The sequence below is a fragment of the Tauraco erythrolophus genome, chromosome 28, assembly GCF_009769465.1.
Source record: "Tauraco erythrolophus isolate bTauEry1 chromosome 28, bTauEry1.pri, whole genome shotgun sequence".
Lineage (NCBI taxonomy): Eukaryota > Metazoa > Chordata > Aves > Musophagiformes > Musophagidae > Tauraco > Tauraco erythrolophus.
This window is the reverse complement of record NC_141492.1, coordinates 2,697,308-2,714,246: the sequence shown is the minus strand read 5'-3', so window position 1 is coordinate 2,714,246 and position 16,939 is coordinate 2,697,308. Positions and strand designations below refer to the sequence as shown.

The window sequence follows — 16,939 nt, the reverse complement described above, 5'->3', positions numbered from 1 at the left end:
TTTCCCTTGGATTAATATTTTTTAAAAATAAGAAAATATTAAGAACTCTCTGAGAAAGCGAGCCCAGAGTGGGGCGGGGGGGGTGGGCGTGCGTGTCGGGAAGCGAGTGTTGTTTTGCAGCCTGGTCGCTGGATCCCTGCGCTATAACGCAGCGCTGGGAGCTGCTTCTTGTATAACTACATCTGTTCTGGATTTGCTCCTGACTCATCCGTCCCCCATTTCCCCGTGGCGTGAGGCAGGCCACTTCCTGCCGTGCCTCAGTTTCCCCATCTGTAAACTAGGGACTTTGCTACTTAGGCTTTTGTGAACCGGATTACTTATGTTGGGGATGTCTTGGCTCCTGAGGATCCCAGTACTTGGGGTGGGGGAGCAAATATAGAATCATGGAATGGTTTGGGTTGGAAGGAACCTTCAAGATCATCAAGTTCCAACCCCCCTGCCATGGGCAGGGGCACCTTCCCCTACACCAGGTTGCTCAATATATTGATTTATAGGCAGATGGCATCTCTGCTGCAAGGAGCAGAGGGGTTTACTGCTAGAGACGGAGAGGAGGGAAACATTATTCCCAATTTTGAGGGTCAGAATGTTGGGCCTGGGGAAGTTAAGGGGCTCGTTCAGGGCAGGCAGTGCAGGTTTCGCCCTTGCCTGCATTTGGCCCTGGTGCACCTCTCCTGGCAAAGGCACGTCCCTTCCCGACGGAGACAAGCTGGCACCGAGCCGCTTGGTTCGCTCTGACTTTTTCAACCTTTGACGAGAGGGATGTGTTTAAAGTCAAGGGGATCCGTTTGTGCTGGTCTAGCGCATCAGGAACGAGCGACTTATTGATTTCCCTTTTCCCAAACAAACCCTCAGCATCGGAAAGAGCCGCTGCTTCTGCCGAAGCCTTTCAGAGGCGCGAGGGGCTGGTGCCGGGTCTGCTGCCGGCGCTTTCTCTCCGGCCACCACGGAGGCTCCTGTTCCTGCAGAAGGTGCAGTGGGTGATTAAACTTGAGTTTAGGTGTTTAAGCTCAGCTTTTTGTAAAACACCCTTAGCAGCAGGCTGGGGTGCTCCGTGTTCCCCTCTTCCTGCACACCAGTGCCCTCGAGTGCTGAGCTCGCTGCCGTGCCCTTCCCAGAGCACGCTCGCTGCCAGCGCCCTGCCTGCATCTCCGGGAGCAGACCCTGGGACCACAGGGACGTGCGATGGGAACAGTTTTCCCAGCGATTGTGTGATTGTATTGGGAGTTCGGCTGGGCAGAGCGAGGCTGAAGGAGCAGGGGACCTTTTCAGTAAAAGCGGTGGGATTGGGAAATAGTCCCAGAGGTGGACAGGGGTCCACTGGTGAGGCTCAGGCTGCTCTAGCCCAATGCCAGACATGCCTGCCAGCTCCGTCCCGATGCTGCCTGACTGTATTAACTCTGGTCCTTGCCAAGGCTTGCCAGCTCTGGCCCGGATCCGTGCTAATTCAGCTGTTCTTCCAGACTGGCTTGAGAGCACCTGGGCTGTGTTTCTCCTCCTCCTTCCCAGAGTAAAGGTAAGTGCGAGTCCGTCCTCGCCTGCTGATGGAGGCATGTTCTTAAGTGCTGGGCAGGACGGCGGACTCGGCGGTGGTGTGGACATGCGAGCCGGTGGCTAGCACTTGCCGCGGAGCAATGCTGGCGTCGGCACACAGGTACCCGCTCAGTGTTGGAAGTTTGTTTTGCGATGCCATGATGCCTCCAAGCAGCCGAGGCTGCTGTGACTCATTGCGCTTTCCTCCTTCTCTCCATAGCCTTTTGCGTCGAAGATGGCGGGTGGCGTGGACGGCCCCATAGGGATCCCCGTTCCCCGATCACAGCAGCGACATCCTCAGCAGTCTGAATGAGCAGAGAAACAACGGACTGTTGTGCGACGTGGTCATCTTGGTGGAAGGCCAGGAGTTCCCCACCCACCGCTCCGTCCTGGCAGCGTGCAGCCAGTACTTCAAGAAGCTCTTCACCTCAGGGTTAGTGGTGGACCAGCAAAACGTGTATGAGATAGACTTTGTGAGTGCAGACGCCTTGTCGGCTCTCCTGGAGTTCGCCTACACCGCGACCCTCACCGTCAGCACTTCAAACGTCAACGACATCCTCAATGCCGCCACACTGCTGGAGATCCCGGCGGTAAGGGATGTTTGCACGGATCTCCTGGACAGGAAGATTCTGGCCAAAAATGACCAGATGGATACAGTAGATCAAATTGATCAAAGGAACCATCTCAGAGCAAAAGAGTACCTGGAGTTCTTCCAGAGCAACCCCGTCAATGGCCACCAAGGCAGCTTTCCGTGGACCAACCCAGAGTTGAGAGACCTTCAGAGACTGAACTTCCGAGGCCAAGAGGAGGAGGAGGAGCTGGACTGCAATGGCCTAGACTTCTACTCGCAAGCCCCCTTAAACGAAAGACCAAAGGCGAATGACTGTGATCCTGACAGCAACTCAGCCATGTGGCTGGACAGGGAGGAGGAGGAGGCGGCAGCGGCTCCTGGCTCCTTGTTTTCACCTTCTCAGAACGGACATTACAGCAGCCGTGGCCTGCCCACGGCCGGGCGAAGAGGAGGGGACCCCGGGGGCCCTCTGGACCAGCAGGAAGCCGGCGACTCCCCCAGCTTCGTTCCTGCCGGAGCGGAGACAGAGGATGACACGAGGGAGGTGGACGGCTTGGCTGCGAGCGCCCTGCTCCAGCAAATGATGAATTCCGTGGGGAGACAGCAGCTCGGGGAGGAGGACCGCAAGGATGACGATGGGGTCATGGATTATTACTTGAAATATTTCGGCAGTTCGAACGAGGGCGACGTCTATCCGTCCTGGTCCCAGAAGGTGGAGAAGAAGATCAGGGCGAAAGCATTCCAAAAGTGCCCCATCTGCGAGAAGGTGATCCAGGGGGCTGGCAAGCTGCCGCGTCACATCCGCACCCACACCGGCGAGAAGCCCTACGAGTGCAACATCTGCCAAGTCCGATTCACCAGGTAAGGAGCGGGCGGACGCCGGAGGAGAGGGCACTGTCACACAAAACCAGCTCTTGGCTTTCCCTTTTTTCCGTCGTGGGGCTGGGTCTTGTGCAATTTTATCTTGCCTGCTCAACTGATTTCCATCTTAACAGGTGAGTTGGATATGAAGGCCGGAGTTTTCCAGAGAGACGAGCAATTCGGGGGGCTGACTCTTGAGATATCTCAAGGAAACTGTCTTGATATCCAGTGCCACACCATCCCGGTGTCCTGAATTGCTGAGCTCTGCTGGAAACCCGGCCAGACCTGGGCTTCTGCAGAGACTGAGTAACGTGGTTGATGAAGTGGAGCTGCAGCCCTTGGTGCTTCCATCGTGGCCGAGGAGCCAGGGCTTTGAGCTGGGGAGTGGTGGTTGAGCAATGGCTCCATGGGGTGGCTGGGAGTTGGGTTGGGAAGAGGGTTGGACACGCACCACTCGTGTCCTCTCTCGGCGAAGCGTGACGGGCTGAGCCGCGGCCGCCCCGGACAACGTGCAGACCCCGGCGCCTCGGCTCAGCTCCCCGGGGGCGTTCGCCTCGGCGCTGGTTCTAATCAGGGTTCCTCCGCTCCTTCCCTCTGCCGCGGGAACGCTGAAGAAAGGGGATATTGTTTGGATTCCTCCGGTTCACTCGAGTCCACGCGTCGCAGCGCCGCCTCCTCTCTCTGGGCTCTGCGGCTGTGACGGATGAAGCGGGGTGGGGGTCCCACCCCGGTGCCCCCCAGCCCTGCCCTGGGACCGCGTGGGCTGCCTGTCCTGCCTGCTGAAACATTCCGGGTCTCACGAGTGCCGACTTCCAGGGCTGGCCCTTCCCAGGAGCCCCTTCCTTGCGGAGGGTCCATGGGGCTGCTCCGTGCTGTGGTCAGCCATGAAGCCGACGGGGCTGGGACGTGGGCAGGAGGGCCGTATCCTGCCCCACGGCGCTGCCGGCCCCCTCCTCTCCGTACGCCGGGACCAGGGCCGCACCCAGCCCCGCGTTGGATAGCTGAGGAATGCAGATAATGGCGGGGGCAGGATGCCAGCCCTCCGCCGCTCCCCCGGCACCCGGCCCTGCGCCACCGGGCCCTGCCACGCGGCACCTCCCTGCCCCGCGTGCGCCGGGGGGCCCCTGGGTGCCGCGCACACCCTCGTGCAGAATATGGCCACCGCACCTGAGCGGTCCAAGGTCCTCGCCTGGCCGGGAGCCGGAGGATACGGAAATGCCGCAGGGTCCCTGGAAGCTGTTGGCTCCATGGGTGACGGCGAGGGGGACGGACGAGGGGAGGCATGTGGGGCTTTTTGGGGTGAGGAGGAGGATGGTGAGACAGATCCACCTCGTCGCTGTTTGATCTCGCCCTCCTCCCATGGCTTTCGGAGGGGGGGACCGGCTCCGTGCGGGCTCCCGGTGGGACCTGGCGCTGCAGAGAACATGGTGGGAACCTTGATCTCCCAGCCCCTACAAACAAGGTCCTTCCATACTGTACCAGGGCCGTGCCGTTTTCCAGCCAAAATACATCCCCCTGCTGCTTCCCGCAGCCGCCGTTGGGACGCGGAGAAGCCGAATGGGGACAAGGAGCTGTTGCCCCATGGCGTGTCTCACCCCACAGCCGCTGCCAAGCTCAACTTCGGTTGTGGAAGATCTCCCTGGAAGGCTGTGCCCGAAATCAGGGCTGGTTCCAGCTCCTTCTGCCCTTGGCTGGCTCCGTGGGGTCCCCCAGCCTCATCCCACCCCAGCACGACCTGCCCTTGGATACGACTGGGTGTAATAAACTCACGCTGCCGGTCCCGGCCCCGTTCGATCCGGGTTTTTTCCATGAGTTGGGTTTTTTCTGCTTCTCCCCAGCACCTGGGCCGTGCTCAGAGCCTCCTCTCAGCTGTTCCCAAACCTGACCAAACACTCCTGATTACCACCCCAGTTTTATTATTCTTTCGCATTTTTTCACCATCCTCTCCTTCCCCTTCCTCATCCCGTTGGGTGACGGGACGTTGCTCGAGAACGGATCCCATCCCCTGCTGGGAAATGAAAAAACATCGGGAGCTGCTCAGGGGGATCCGTTCAACCCCTCCCCGCTCTCAAAGGAGCTCTTGGGGTGAAGGCAGAGGATGAGGAGCCGGGACTTTCCTTGTGGGGGGTGTTTTCCTGCCACCCCCCCTTTGCCGGGCGGGGACCGGAGCCCATCGGTTACACCGATTTTTATTTTTTTTTCTGGGTTTTGCTTCCTGGTTCCTCTGCCTCCGCGGGGGGAGGAGGGGCGATGGCGCTCTGATAAGCTCTCTGGAAGGTGGGCGGAGTGATTTTTATAAAACCGGGAAATATTTATAGCATTTTATAGATTACAAAAATTTATTTTTTAAAAAAAAAAGCAGTTTCAATGCACTGCTGCCCACCACGTCGTTTGAAGAGAGGCCCACCTTCCCATCCCTCCCCGGGAGCTGCCTTACAACCAGAGGCGAGCACATCCTTGGTGTTTTGATCCTTCCCTTAAGGTTTAGGATTTCCTGGGGCCTCGTGCTGCCGGAATTTCCCCCCGCCGTGGGTGAAGGCAGCAGTGGCCGTGCTGCGACGGGGCGTGCGGGGCCGGGGGCTGCCTTTTCCACCCGGGAGAGAGGGATGGGGCCGGATCCCCGTGGCGAGAGGCAAGCGGGTCCCTCACCCTTGGGATGGTCACTCCTCGCTGTCCGGCCACGCGCTTCGTGCCTGGGTGTTTTTTTTTTTCCTTCGGGAAGAAGCGAGACGCTGCGGCTCACGTGGCCTTGTTGGCCCCCGGCCCGGCTGCTGCAACCACCTTTCCCAGCTCCAGCTCCGGCTGCGGTTGCGCAGACCCTGCCAGGAGCCGGCCGGCCCCGTTCCGGGCAGTGGTTGACCCTGAACTGATGCTCAGCCCCATAGAGCAAATGCTCCGTCCCATCCTGGGCGATGCTCGACTCTGTACTGGTGCTCGGCACTGTACTGGGTGGTGCTTGACCCTGTACCAATGCTCAGCCCTGTACTGGCCAATGCTCAGCCTTGTACTGGGTGATGGTTGACTCCGTACTGATGCTCAGCCCCGTACAGCAAATGCTCCGTCCTGTCCTGGGCGATGCTCACCTCTGTACTGGTGCTCAGCACTGTACTGGGTGGTGCTCGACCCCATACTGCCCGGCCCTGTACTGGCCAATGTTCAGCCTTGTACCAGGTGATGCTCAACCCTGTACTGGTGCTCAGCACTGTACTGGGTGGTGCTTGACCCTGTACCAGTGCTCAGCCCTGTACCGGCCAATACTCAGCCTCGTACTGGGTGATGGTTGACTCCGTACTGATGCTGGCCCTGTACTGGTGCTCTGCCTCATACCAGGCGATGCTCAACCCCATACCAATGCTCAGCCCCATACTGGATGATGTTCAGCCTCATACTGGGCGATGGTTGACCCCATACTGATGCTGAGCCCTGTACCAGGTGTTGCCTGACCTTATACCGATACTCAGCACTATACCGGGTGGTCCTTGACCCCGTACTGGTGCTCAGCCCTTTGCTGGGTGATGCTCAGTCCTGTACTGACTGATGTTTGGCCCCATACCAGGTGATGGTTGACCCCGTACTGATGCTCAGCCTCGTACTGGGCGATGCTTGACCCCGTACCTACGCTTAACCCAGTACTGAGTGATGTTGATCCAAGGGCTGGAGCACCTCTGCTCTGGAGACGGGCTGGGCTTGTTGGGGCTGTTCAGCCTGGAGCAGAGAAGGCTCCAGGGAGACCTTCCAGCACCTAAAGGGGCTACAGGAAAGCTGGAGAGGGGCTTTGGACAAGGGTGTGGAGTGACAGGACACGGGGCAATGGCTTTAAACTGAAAGAGGGGAGATTTTGATGGAATTTAAGGAAGAAATTCTTCCCTCTGAGGGTGCTGAGGCACTGGCACAGGTTGCCCAGAGAAGCTGTGGCTGCCCCATCCCTGGCAGTGTTCACGACCAGGTTGGACGAGGCTTTGGGCAACCTGGTGCAGTGGAAGGTGTCCCTGCCCATGGCAGGGGAGTTGGAACGAGATGATCTTTGAGGTCCCTTCCAACCCAAACCATTCCATGATTCTATGGCCTCATACTGGGCGACGCTTGCCCCCCCGCAGCCCCCCCGCAGCTGCCCTGCCCCCCCACGCTGTCCCTGTCCTTTCTCTCCGCGCAGGCAGGACAAGCTGAAGGTTCACATGCGGAAGCACACCGGGGAGAAGCCCTACTTGTGCCAGCAGTGCGGCGCCGCCTTCGCCCACAACTACGACTTGAAGAACCACATGCGCGTCCACACCGGCCTGCGGCCCTACCAGTGCGACAGCTGCTCCAAGACTTTCGTCCGCTCCGACCACTTGCACAGGCACCTTAAAAAAGATGGATGCAACGGTATTCCATCCAGGAGGGGCCGGAAACCCCGGGTGAGAGATGCCGGGGGTCTCCCTACCACCCCTACGGGGAACCCCGAAGATGGAAGTTTTCAAGCCGGTGGGGAGAATCCCGAATCAGAGGACACCCTGCCCAGGGATGACCCGGAGCAGCAGCACTTTGAGGAGAATTCAAATAATGAAGCGTCAGGATTGAATGTAGCAGGAGGGTCGGCTGAGGGTAACACGCAAGGACTCTCCTAAACCAAAAACAAAAGTGTCACAAAATCTAGTTAGTACTTTTCCTCCGATTTTTCTCTTTAAAGATATTTCTCTCCCTTTTTTTAAGAAAAAAAAACACAGAAAAAAAAATATATATATATTATGTTTCCAATCTTCCCATCGTTAAGCAGGGCTCCCCCCGAGGATCCCTCCGTAGCCAAGGACCTTTTCTTGGAAAAGCGGATGTTAGGAAGCACGAGGTGGGGGATGGAAAGTGGCTCTGTCGCATGGAAAAGAGCTTCCATGTAAATCCAAAGCTTTATTTTGTGTCCAAACACACGTTAAAAAAAAAACAAAACAAAACACAAAAAATGAAAAAAAAACAAAGCCTATTTCAGAGAGAGATCTATTTAAGGAAAAAAAAAAGAAAAAAAGGCAAAAATGGAAAAAAAAAAAAATCTCTAAAGCGGTAGGAGTGGAGGGGCTCTTTCAGGGCGGGCGGTACACGGTGCCTCGGAGGGCCGGGGGGAGCGGGCCCAGCCTTCGGCCCCCCCCACCCCCCCTCCGCCTCCCATTTTTTTGGGAAGCTCAAGCTCCAGCGGCGCGGGACGCTCGGTCGTTGCTGCGGCCCGGGGCGGAGATGGTTCCTTCCAGGGAGATCGGGGGCTGGGTTTTTTTTTACTGGGGGGGGTGAGGGGTGTGGGGTCCTTCCCACCAGCCCCGCTGCGAAGCTGAATTTGGGGGGGGGGGGACACGCCGAGGGCAGCGGCTCGGTGTCGAAAATTGCCTAAAATTGCCTAAAATTGCCTAATTGTGTGCGCGCACCCGCAGGATTTTGCAGCGGTGCTGCCGGCAGCGGGTGTGGGACCCCCCCGGGCTTGGGGGGGGGGACACACACGGGGTCGGGGCCACCGGCTCAGCCGATGCCACCGGAGAACTCGGAGCGAAGGTGCATCCGGCCCCATCCCGGGGTGTCTGGCTGGTCCCGGGAATGGGTTGGGACGGATCCGTCCCAGCACGGATCCCACCAGCCCCTTCCCAGCACCCGCTGCCACGGTCAGCTTTGGGGCTGGGAGGAGGTGGGGGGGGCGCAACCCCCCCCCCCCCCCCCCCAGTGTATTTTAGGCACTGGGTCAGCGCCGCAGCGTTCCCGCTCGCCCGAAAGCGCCTAAAAATGGGAAATTCCTTTGAAAAAAGGTTATTTGAGGTCTCCCTTAAAGGAGCAGGAGGCCTTTGGGCGGGGGGGGGGGCTGTGACAGCCCCCAGCTCCCCCAGCCCGTCCCCCCCCCGATGAATAAATAAATATATATATATATAGATGCTCTATGGCTCTAGAGGCGGGTATATAACCCTCGGGGTTAGAGGACGATAAGAAAAGGCACCTTTCAGCTGGTCACCTGTTTTCTAAATGCACATTTTTAAATGAAAAAGAGATTTTTAAGCCCTTTTATTTTAAAAGCACTTTTTAGAGTCTCTTCCTTTTTTTTTTTTTTTTTCTTTTTGTTGTTTTTTTTTTTTTTTTTTTCCTTTCGGTGTTTTTACTTTCCGAGCAAGAGCAGGTTTGGCCGAATGTATTTTGGAGAGGGAGTGAGAGGGGAGGTGGTGCTGGGGGGGGGTGGGGGGGAGGGAGGGCTGAGTGGTGGGGGTGGGGGAGAGATGGATGTTTATTTAATGCAGAAAAAGCAATAAAAAATTTAAAAAAAAAAAAAAAACAAACACAAACAACAAAACGAAAACCACCATGATAAAAAAAATAATAAAAAACAAACAAAAAAAATACAATAAACAAAGAAGTCTTAGCACTTTGCGATGGAACGGGTACTTTGAGATCACTTTATCTTAATTTAAAAAGCAAAAGCGAAAAGATGTTTACAAGTCAGAAAAAAAACCAACTTCTACGGGAAAAAAAAACTATTATTAAAGAAAAAAAATCCTGAATTTATTTTTGTAAGAAAAAAATGTGTATATATATATATATTTAAAAAAAAGAAAACAAACAAAAAAAAACCCACAAAAAAAAGAAAAACACACCAAAAAAAACCCCAACCATAGGCAGAATCCGAGTTCTTTTTCATGGAGTCACAAAAGCCGGGAGGTGTCCGACGAGGAACGAGGCTAATTAGGTTCTGTGACATTCCCCGACACCAGACCCTCCGAAGTCGTTGCACTTCACGAATTAACAAAAAAAACAACAAAAATTCCCCACAAAAGCTTGAATTTTAGGCAGGAATCACGGGGAGGGGGGGTTTGGTTTTGTGTATTCTTCATTCCCCCCAAAAAAACCCTTTTATTATTTTTTTTTTTTTCTTTTTAATTCTATTTCTTCGCTGTTTCGTAGCCAGTGCCAGGCCAGACGTGTCGCCCCCCGGAATGAGGTTGGGCTGGGGGGGCCGTGATGCTCCCCGGGGGGGGGGTGGGTCACATCCCTCCCGGTGTGTCATGCCCACCCCCCCCCAAAAAAAAAAAAAAAAAAAAAAAAATCCCAGGTAAATTTGGATCCGGAATCTCCCAGGAAGGTGCCGAAGGGACCCGGATCCCGGCTCTGGGGTGGGGGGTACGGATAATTCCCACCCCCCCCCCCCCCGCACTGGGCTGAACCTCTGCTTAGCACTGGCTAATTCTGGCATATGCAAAACAAACCGACATCATTAATAATAATAATAATAATAATCAAGCGTGGATTTGTAAATAGACACTTATTGAGGTTCTCTGTTGTCATCGGAGTCGTGGTATCTCTGTTCTAGTTCGTCTGCGGTTTTCTGCCCCCCCCCGCCCCCCCCCAGCTCTTCGCTGCTGCTTTTCTCTGCCCCCCCCAAGCCCAAAAGAGTCTCGGAAGGGTTTTTTGGGGAGGGGGGATAAATCCTGCGGGTTTGTGTGCCCCGGCTGGTCCTTTGGGGGGAGGGGGAGAGATAAAAAAAGAGAGGAGAAAAAAAAAAAGGGAAGGGGGGGGAACAGAAAAGGGGGTTGGAAAGGGGGAGAAAAAAAGAAGAGGAAGGAAGAAAAATGAGGAAAAAGGGGAAAAAATAAATTGGGGAGGAGAAAAAAAAATTGGGGAGGAAAGAAAAAAGGAGGGAAGGAGGGGAAAAGGGGAGGAAAAAAAAGGAAAGGAAGAAAAACGGGGAGAAATTGGAGGCAGGGAGGAAAAAAGGGGAAGAAAGAGGGAAAATTGGGGAGGAAGAAAAAAGGGGGGAGAAATTAGGGGTAGGGGAAAAAAAAAAGGGAGGAAAAAAGGAAACAAAAAGTGGGATAAAAGGAATAAAAATAAGGGGAAAAAATAAAAAGGGTGGGAAAAAGGGGGAATTGGAAAGAAAAACGGGGGAAAAGAAGGGGAAAAAATCGAGAAGAAAAAAGGGAAAAGAAAAAAGGGAAAAAAAAAATGGGGGAAAGAGGGAATAAAAAATTAGGGGAAGGAAGGAAGGAAAAAAGAGGGAAAAAAGGTGAGGGGGGGGGGGGAATAGGGAAAAAAAAGAGAAAACGGCACAAGAAGTCTCGGAGTGCGAATCGGGCTCAGGAGCCCCCCCCGTGCCCCCCCCGGCCCGGCACCACTTCAGCACAAGCTGAAATTTGCACTAAAAAAAAAAAACACCCCAAAAAGCAAACCTCACCCCCCCCCCCCCCAAACCCCCCCGTTTGTCCGCACCCCGCGGCTGCCTTAACCCCCCCCGCCCCCCCCAGTTCAGCACCGCGATTTTTTACTGTCGTCGTTATTGTCGTGATTTTTCGTTGGGAAATTCAGGGCGTGAGCGAGTGTTGCCAAAGATGGGGCGGGGCAAAGGGGGGGGGCGAAAAGTCCATTTAATAATAATAATAATATTAATGGGACAAACCCGAAGGGGGGTAAAGTAAAAAAAAAAAAAAAGGAAAAAAAATCAGGTTTTGGGAAAACAAAAAAAAGGAAAAAATTCCCCCACCTGTCCCAGTGTGAGGGCTGGGGGGGGAGCTGGGGGGGGCTCAGCGTGGGGTTTTGGGGGGGGGGGGGGTCAGGGTGGACGCCAGGCAGGGCGGGGTGTCCCTGTCCCCCAAAAGTGAGTGGTGACCCGAGGGGGGGGGGGGGGGGGGGGGCTGGTTGGGATCGTTCCCTGTTAGTTTGGGGTCCGGTGGGTGGCAAAGGGAGGGGGGGGTTACAGGGGCTTTGCCCCCTCCCCAGGTCCGGGGGCGACTTTGGGGGGTGCATCTCCTTCCTTCCCCCCCCCCCCCTTGTAAAGATGCTGCATCCAACACCCCTCTTCCCCCCCAGGCCTTGTGCCCCCCCAGCAATGGGTGGCTGGAGGGGCTGGGGAGGGGGTCCTGTCCCATGTGTCCCCCCCCAGGCTGGGCAGGGAGGGGGGGGCTGGTTCTTCTGCAGGAAAAGGGCTTATTCCCCCCCACCCCCCCAAATTCTCCCTCACCAGTCAGTGTGTCCCCCCCCACTTTGGGGTGAGGGTCCCACCAGCAGCTGGGACCACTCCAACCCCCCCCCCCCCCCCCCCCGCCCCGAGGCCTGATTCGACTATTTAAAAAGAGAAATAAAATAAAATGAAATAAAATAAAATAAGTAACTATATGTAGAGCTCTATATATCGTATCTATTTATATTTTCCATTTATTATGAAAAGGTTTTATTTAAATAAAGAGGAAAAATAACAAAAAGCTCGTATTTAAAAAAAAAAAAAGAGCAAATCACTGCGGCGGGACGGGACGGGGCTTTTTTTTTGGGGGGAGGGGGGACGGACCGGTTGGGGGGGTGGGCCCGTACCAAGTAACAAAAATGCTGCGTTGAAAGTTGTTTTTTTTTATTATTATTATTCTAAAAATTATATATATATATATACACACACCGAGAGCTTAAACTTCTCCTGGGGGGGTCACGCGTGAGCCCGAGCTCTGCCCGGGCCCCCAGCGAGGACGCTCGAGATGGGGCCACGTCTTTAATTTTTATTATTTTCCTTTTTCTTCCTTTTTTTTTTTTTTTTTTTCCCTTTCCTTTTTAATTTTGGTTTGATTTGATTTTTTTTTTCTTTTCCTCCTCTCCGCGTCTTTCTCTGTCCGTCTGTTAAAGAGATTCTCTGTCTAAAAGCACTCGCAGGATTTCGGCGGTTTTTATGTGTAAACTACTTTTTTTTTTTGTGGTAGAGTTGGGGAAAGGAGCGAGGGGTTGGGGGGGGGGAGTGGGGGGGGCCAAAAAAAAAAAAAAAAGGAAAAAAAAAAAAGAAAAAAGCACAGAAAAGACATTCCATAGATTGTAACTTTGATAGTTCTTTATAAAGTGTGGGAGATGAGGGGAAAAAAAAATTAAAAAAAATATTAAAATAATAAAAATTGCACTTTTTTGGGGGGGGGCTTTAAAAAAAATTAAAAAAGAAAATAAACTATATATTAAAAATATACCCGCAGCTGTTTGGTTTTCTTGGGAGGGCAGGACGGCTTATCGGGGGCAGCAGGGCGGGGGGGGTGGGGGGGTGTCTGCTGTTTGGGGCGGGGTCATGATGGTTTTTCTTGGTTTTGGGGTTTTTTTCTTATTTTGGTGATTCGGCGACACAGCGGGAGCTCTCCCGGCTGGAGGGTGTGTGTGACCCCCAGCAGGTGGGGGGGGGGGTTAACCCTGACTTGGGGTGTCCAGGGCTGCAGTGGGGGTGTCCGTCCCAGCCTGTCACTGCACTGTGCCTCAGTTTCCCCGATGAAGCAACTTCCCCCTTAGCATGCTAACTATCACTGAAGGGTGGGGGTCCCATCACCTCTCCCAGTCTGCCCAGTTTCCGCCCCTCCGGCCGGATTGGGCCCCACTGGGGCAGCTCGGCCCCGTTAAGCTGCTTGTGGGGGGCCGAGGCGTGAGGGGGGGGGGTTGGGGGGGGTCGTGGGGCCCTAATCTCGTTTGGGCCTAGATTAGGGCCGGGGCAAACAGCAGCACGCAGATGGCCGCAGTTTAAGGAGCCTCCAGGGATGGGGTTTGGGGTGTGCACCCCCCACTCACCCCCCCACCCCCCCACGAGGCCAGGATGAGGGTGGGGACCAGCTGCCACTGGGGAAACTGAGGCAGGCGGTGGGAACGCAGGTGGCACCGAGGGGACCCCACGATCCAGATCCCCAAAATCCTGCTGCGAGCGAGACCCAGCCCAGCCTCCAGCCCCCCCCCCCAACCCCCGGGACCCCCCCCAAAAGGGCACGGCCAATGTGAGGGGATTAATCTGTGTCATAAGCTGCCCAGTTCTCGGGAGCGCGAAGCGCTTTGGGGGGTTTATCTCCCGGGATTTAGTGGCCGAGTCGCGGCTCTTCCTGAGCCACCCTAATGCCACTTAACACCTGCGAGCCGCGATTTTCATTAGGGGCGTCAGGGACAATTAGTAGGAAAATAATTAGGGCGAGGGGCCGGCCGCTGGGGGGGTTAAGCCCCATATGTGCCTGGGTCCGGGGTGGGGGGGGGGGATTGGGGACCCCTTCCTGTCTTTGTGGGTGACGCCGTTGGGATGCGACCGGCTCTGATGGGGGCACGTGGGGCAGTGGGTGCCCTGGGGGCGGTTGGACCCTGGGGAGATGGGGGGGGTCCCCACTGGGGTATGGGGGGGGAGGTTGAGGGGGTCACACCGGGGTATGGGGACAGGGAGAAGGTGGGGGGTCACCTCAGGGGGACGCTTATCCCGGGTTCGGGCCCCATCCCGGCACATTGGGGTTTGATGGCGATGGGGGGGGGGACACACGCAACGACACGGGGCAGGTGACATCCCTGAGCAGGTCCTGCCTGGAGCTGCCCCCACGTTTTGGGGGGGGCCCATCTGGGCACCCCCCTGTTCCTGAGTGGGGGCGGGGGGCTACAGGAAGGGGAGCCGGGGAAGGAGGGGACTGGGGCCACGGGGAGCGGGGACCCGTCCCCAGCCCCAGCGCACCCGCTCGGGCAGGCAGCGGCGGGGGGCTGTGGGCAGGGCGAGGGGGGGCAGCACGGGCAGGGCGAGGGGGGGTCTGGGGGGGGCCGGGGGGCAGCAGGGACAGCAGCAGCCGAGGCCGTACAGGGCGTAGGGGTGGTAGTAGCCGACGTTCACCCTGCGAGGGGAAACAAAGCACCCGGGTCAGCCCCGAGCCCCAAACCCCCGCTGGGACCCCCCAACCGGGACCCCCCCCAACCCCGCTGACCTGCGGACGCGCCGCCGGGCACGCCGGCGATGGTAGTCGCCTTTGGCGAAATCCTCCAGGTTGGCGGGGTGGATGGCCCAGAAGTGGCCTTTGCCGTTGTCGCTGCGGCCGGCTTTGACGAAGCACTCGTTAAGGGAGAGGTTGTGGCGGACGCTGTTGCGCCAGCTCTTCTCCTGGGCCGAGAGGCGCCGTCAGCCAGCCCGCGCCCGCCACGGCCCCGCCGTGCCCGCCTCACGCACCTCTGGGACGTCAGTAGGCACCAGAGTGAACAGCACCTGACCCACCTGGAGAACTGAGCCCTCCAACACCGCTTGAAACCGTCCCGAGATCCAGGTGCCAGCACACGCGTTTTCCCAGTGCATTGGGGTCAGCGGAGATGCGGTGAGTCGAACCCAGTCCCGTCCCCCACCCGACACCAGCACCCCAAGGCTCAGCTCCCAGTTTGCCCACCCCAAACCACCAACCCAAAACCAGGAGGGAAAAAAGTCCCCCAAAAACGGGTCCCGCTCCAATCTCGCAGCCCCTCACCTTGTTCTTGAAGTAGGGGTAGTTGTCCATGATCCACTGGTAGATGTCGGAGAGCAGCAGCTTCTTCTCCGGGGAGGAGAGGATGGCGGTGGAGATGAGGGCGATGTAGGACTGCGACGGCTTGTCCCCGGGCTCCGGCGGTGGCCGGGGGGCTGCTGGGGGGCTGCGGGGCCCCCCATCACCCCGCTCCGACAGCAGGTACTCGATGGTGAAGGAGGCCCCGGGTGGGCGCCGTGCCCCGGGCACCGTGTCCCCCATGGTCCCCGCGCCGTGGCCAGGCGGAGGGGAGAGCGCCCGGCGCGGCCCGGTAATTAGTGCAGATTACAGGGTTTGCTAATTGTGTTTTCACAAACGGGCTGCCTTCGCAAAGCGGGCTGTTTATCCGGCAAAGCCCCGGCTTTAGCGGGATTTGGACCTTTAAGCCTCATAAATAAAATGATTAATCCGCTGGAGGTGGAGGAATTCGAAGTGGCACCCGAGGTGCCCGTGGGGATGGGGGGGGGGGGGGGCACCCGGTGCGGGCCCTGGCACCCACCTCGCCCCTAATTCCCAAGGGGAGGCCATGGGGGGGCCCCCACACGCAGACCCCACCCCAGGCTCATTTTTGGGGAGAAATCCCAACAAGCCGACACCGAATTAAATGTAAATCTTTCTTTTTATTTAACAAACACTATAATTTGAACTTTGAAGAATGTGTACTGAGGGAAAGAAAAATAATTTTCTTTTTTTTTTTGTTTTTTTTCTCTTCTCTTTACAAAAAAAAAAAAGAAGAAAAAAACAGGATATAAGAAAAAACATATGTACAGGAAGAGCTGGCCAACTCAAACAGAAAGCAGTAACAGAAGCACGATGTTTCCAAACAGTGGCTTGGCCTGGAAAATTTAAAAGCAATTAAATTAGAATACAAATATTAGGGAAAAAAAAAAAATAATCCTGGACTCTAAAGCTACTGTGCAGCCAGGGATGTGAGCCACGGAACTTTATACAGTAAAACTGAAATTTTTATTTTTTTTTTTTGTGTTTTAATCCCCCTGCCCACCCTCGCCCCCATTTAAACCTGACAACATATTGCTTACAAGCAAACAGAGAAAAAAAAACTAAAAGGAAAAAAAGAGAAGAAAAAGAAAAGCCTACGTCATCCAAGTACGAGTTTCCCTGGAAAGAGCGGAAGAGCAGCGAGATGCGGCTGCCGCCCCGCGCTCCCCCTGCCCACAGCACCCGCCGAGATGCCCGGGGGGAAAGTGGGGGGGTTAATCCATCCCCCCCCACCCCATTTTTGCCGTCAAGTTTTCATCTGCTCAGACAAGAGAGGTGGGCAGGAAGGGTCCCTCCGCCAGCGCCCGGGGAGCCCGGTGCCCTGCCGTGCCAGGCAGGGAATTCGGGGATCCTGCATCACTCGTGGGGAGAGAGCGGGAAGAATTTGGAAAGGAAACCTCCAAATATTCCAGGTCGAAGCTTCCCGCTCCCCAGCGTTTGGAGAATTCTTTGCTTTCGGGCAAGTCACTACACAAGGATTTCAGAGAGTTCTGATGGACCTCGGTGGCTTTTCCGTTGGTGGGAGATCGGCCGCGCTTCGGTTCCGCCGTGCCGCTGCCATCGCCCCCCCGCCCCCCGCAACGCCCCGGCTGCCAGGAGAGGAGGGCAGAGGGGTCCAGGGTGCAGGGCCATCCCTGCCCCGTGCTCCGGCAGTGCCCAGTGATGCCATGTGCCCCTCGCCCGGAGCTCGGGGGGTCTCGGTTCAGCGCAGCCCCGGCAATGCCCCTCGCGTCGGGCACGGGGG

General features: G+C 56.2%; 2 protein-coding genes across 2 annotated transcripts; one reads left to right on the top strand and one right to left on the bottom strand.

The window, feature by feature from the left end:
* Positions 1 to 430: 430 nt before the first annotated feature.
* ZBTB7A (zinc finger and BTB domain containing 7A) lies at positions 431 to 8,002 on the top strand. Its single transcript, XM_086627860.1, is given in 4 exon segments — positions 431 to 1,513; positions 1,751 to 1,798; positions 1,800 to 2,962; positions 7,116 to 8,002. Coding segments are annotated over 4 exon segments (1,833 nt in total). The 5' UTR covers positions 431 to 1,345; the 3' UTR covers positions 7,570 to 8,002.
* Positions 8,003 to 14,312: 6,310 nt separating this feature from the next.
* Positions 14,313 to 15,417, bottom strand: LOC147526730 (forkhead box protein L2-like). Its single transcript, XM_086627941.1, has 3 exons — positions 15,160 to 15,417; positions 14,632 to 14,804; positions 14,313 to 14,541 (listed from the first exon to the last, which is right to left on the bottom strand). The coding sequence occupies exons 1-3, from the start codon at positions 15,415 to 15,417 to the stop codon at positions 14,313 to 14,315; spliced, it is 660 nt and encodes a 219-aa protein (XP_086484067.1).
* Positions 15,418 to 16,939: the final 1,522 nt, after the last annotated feature.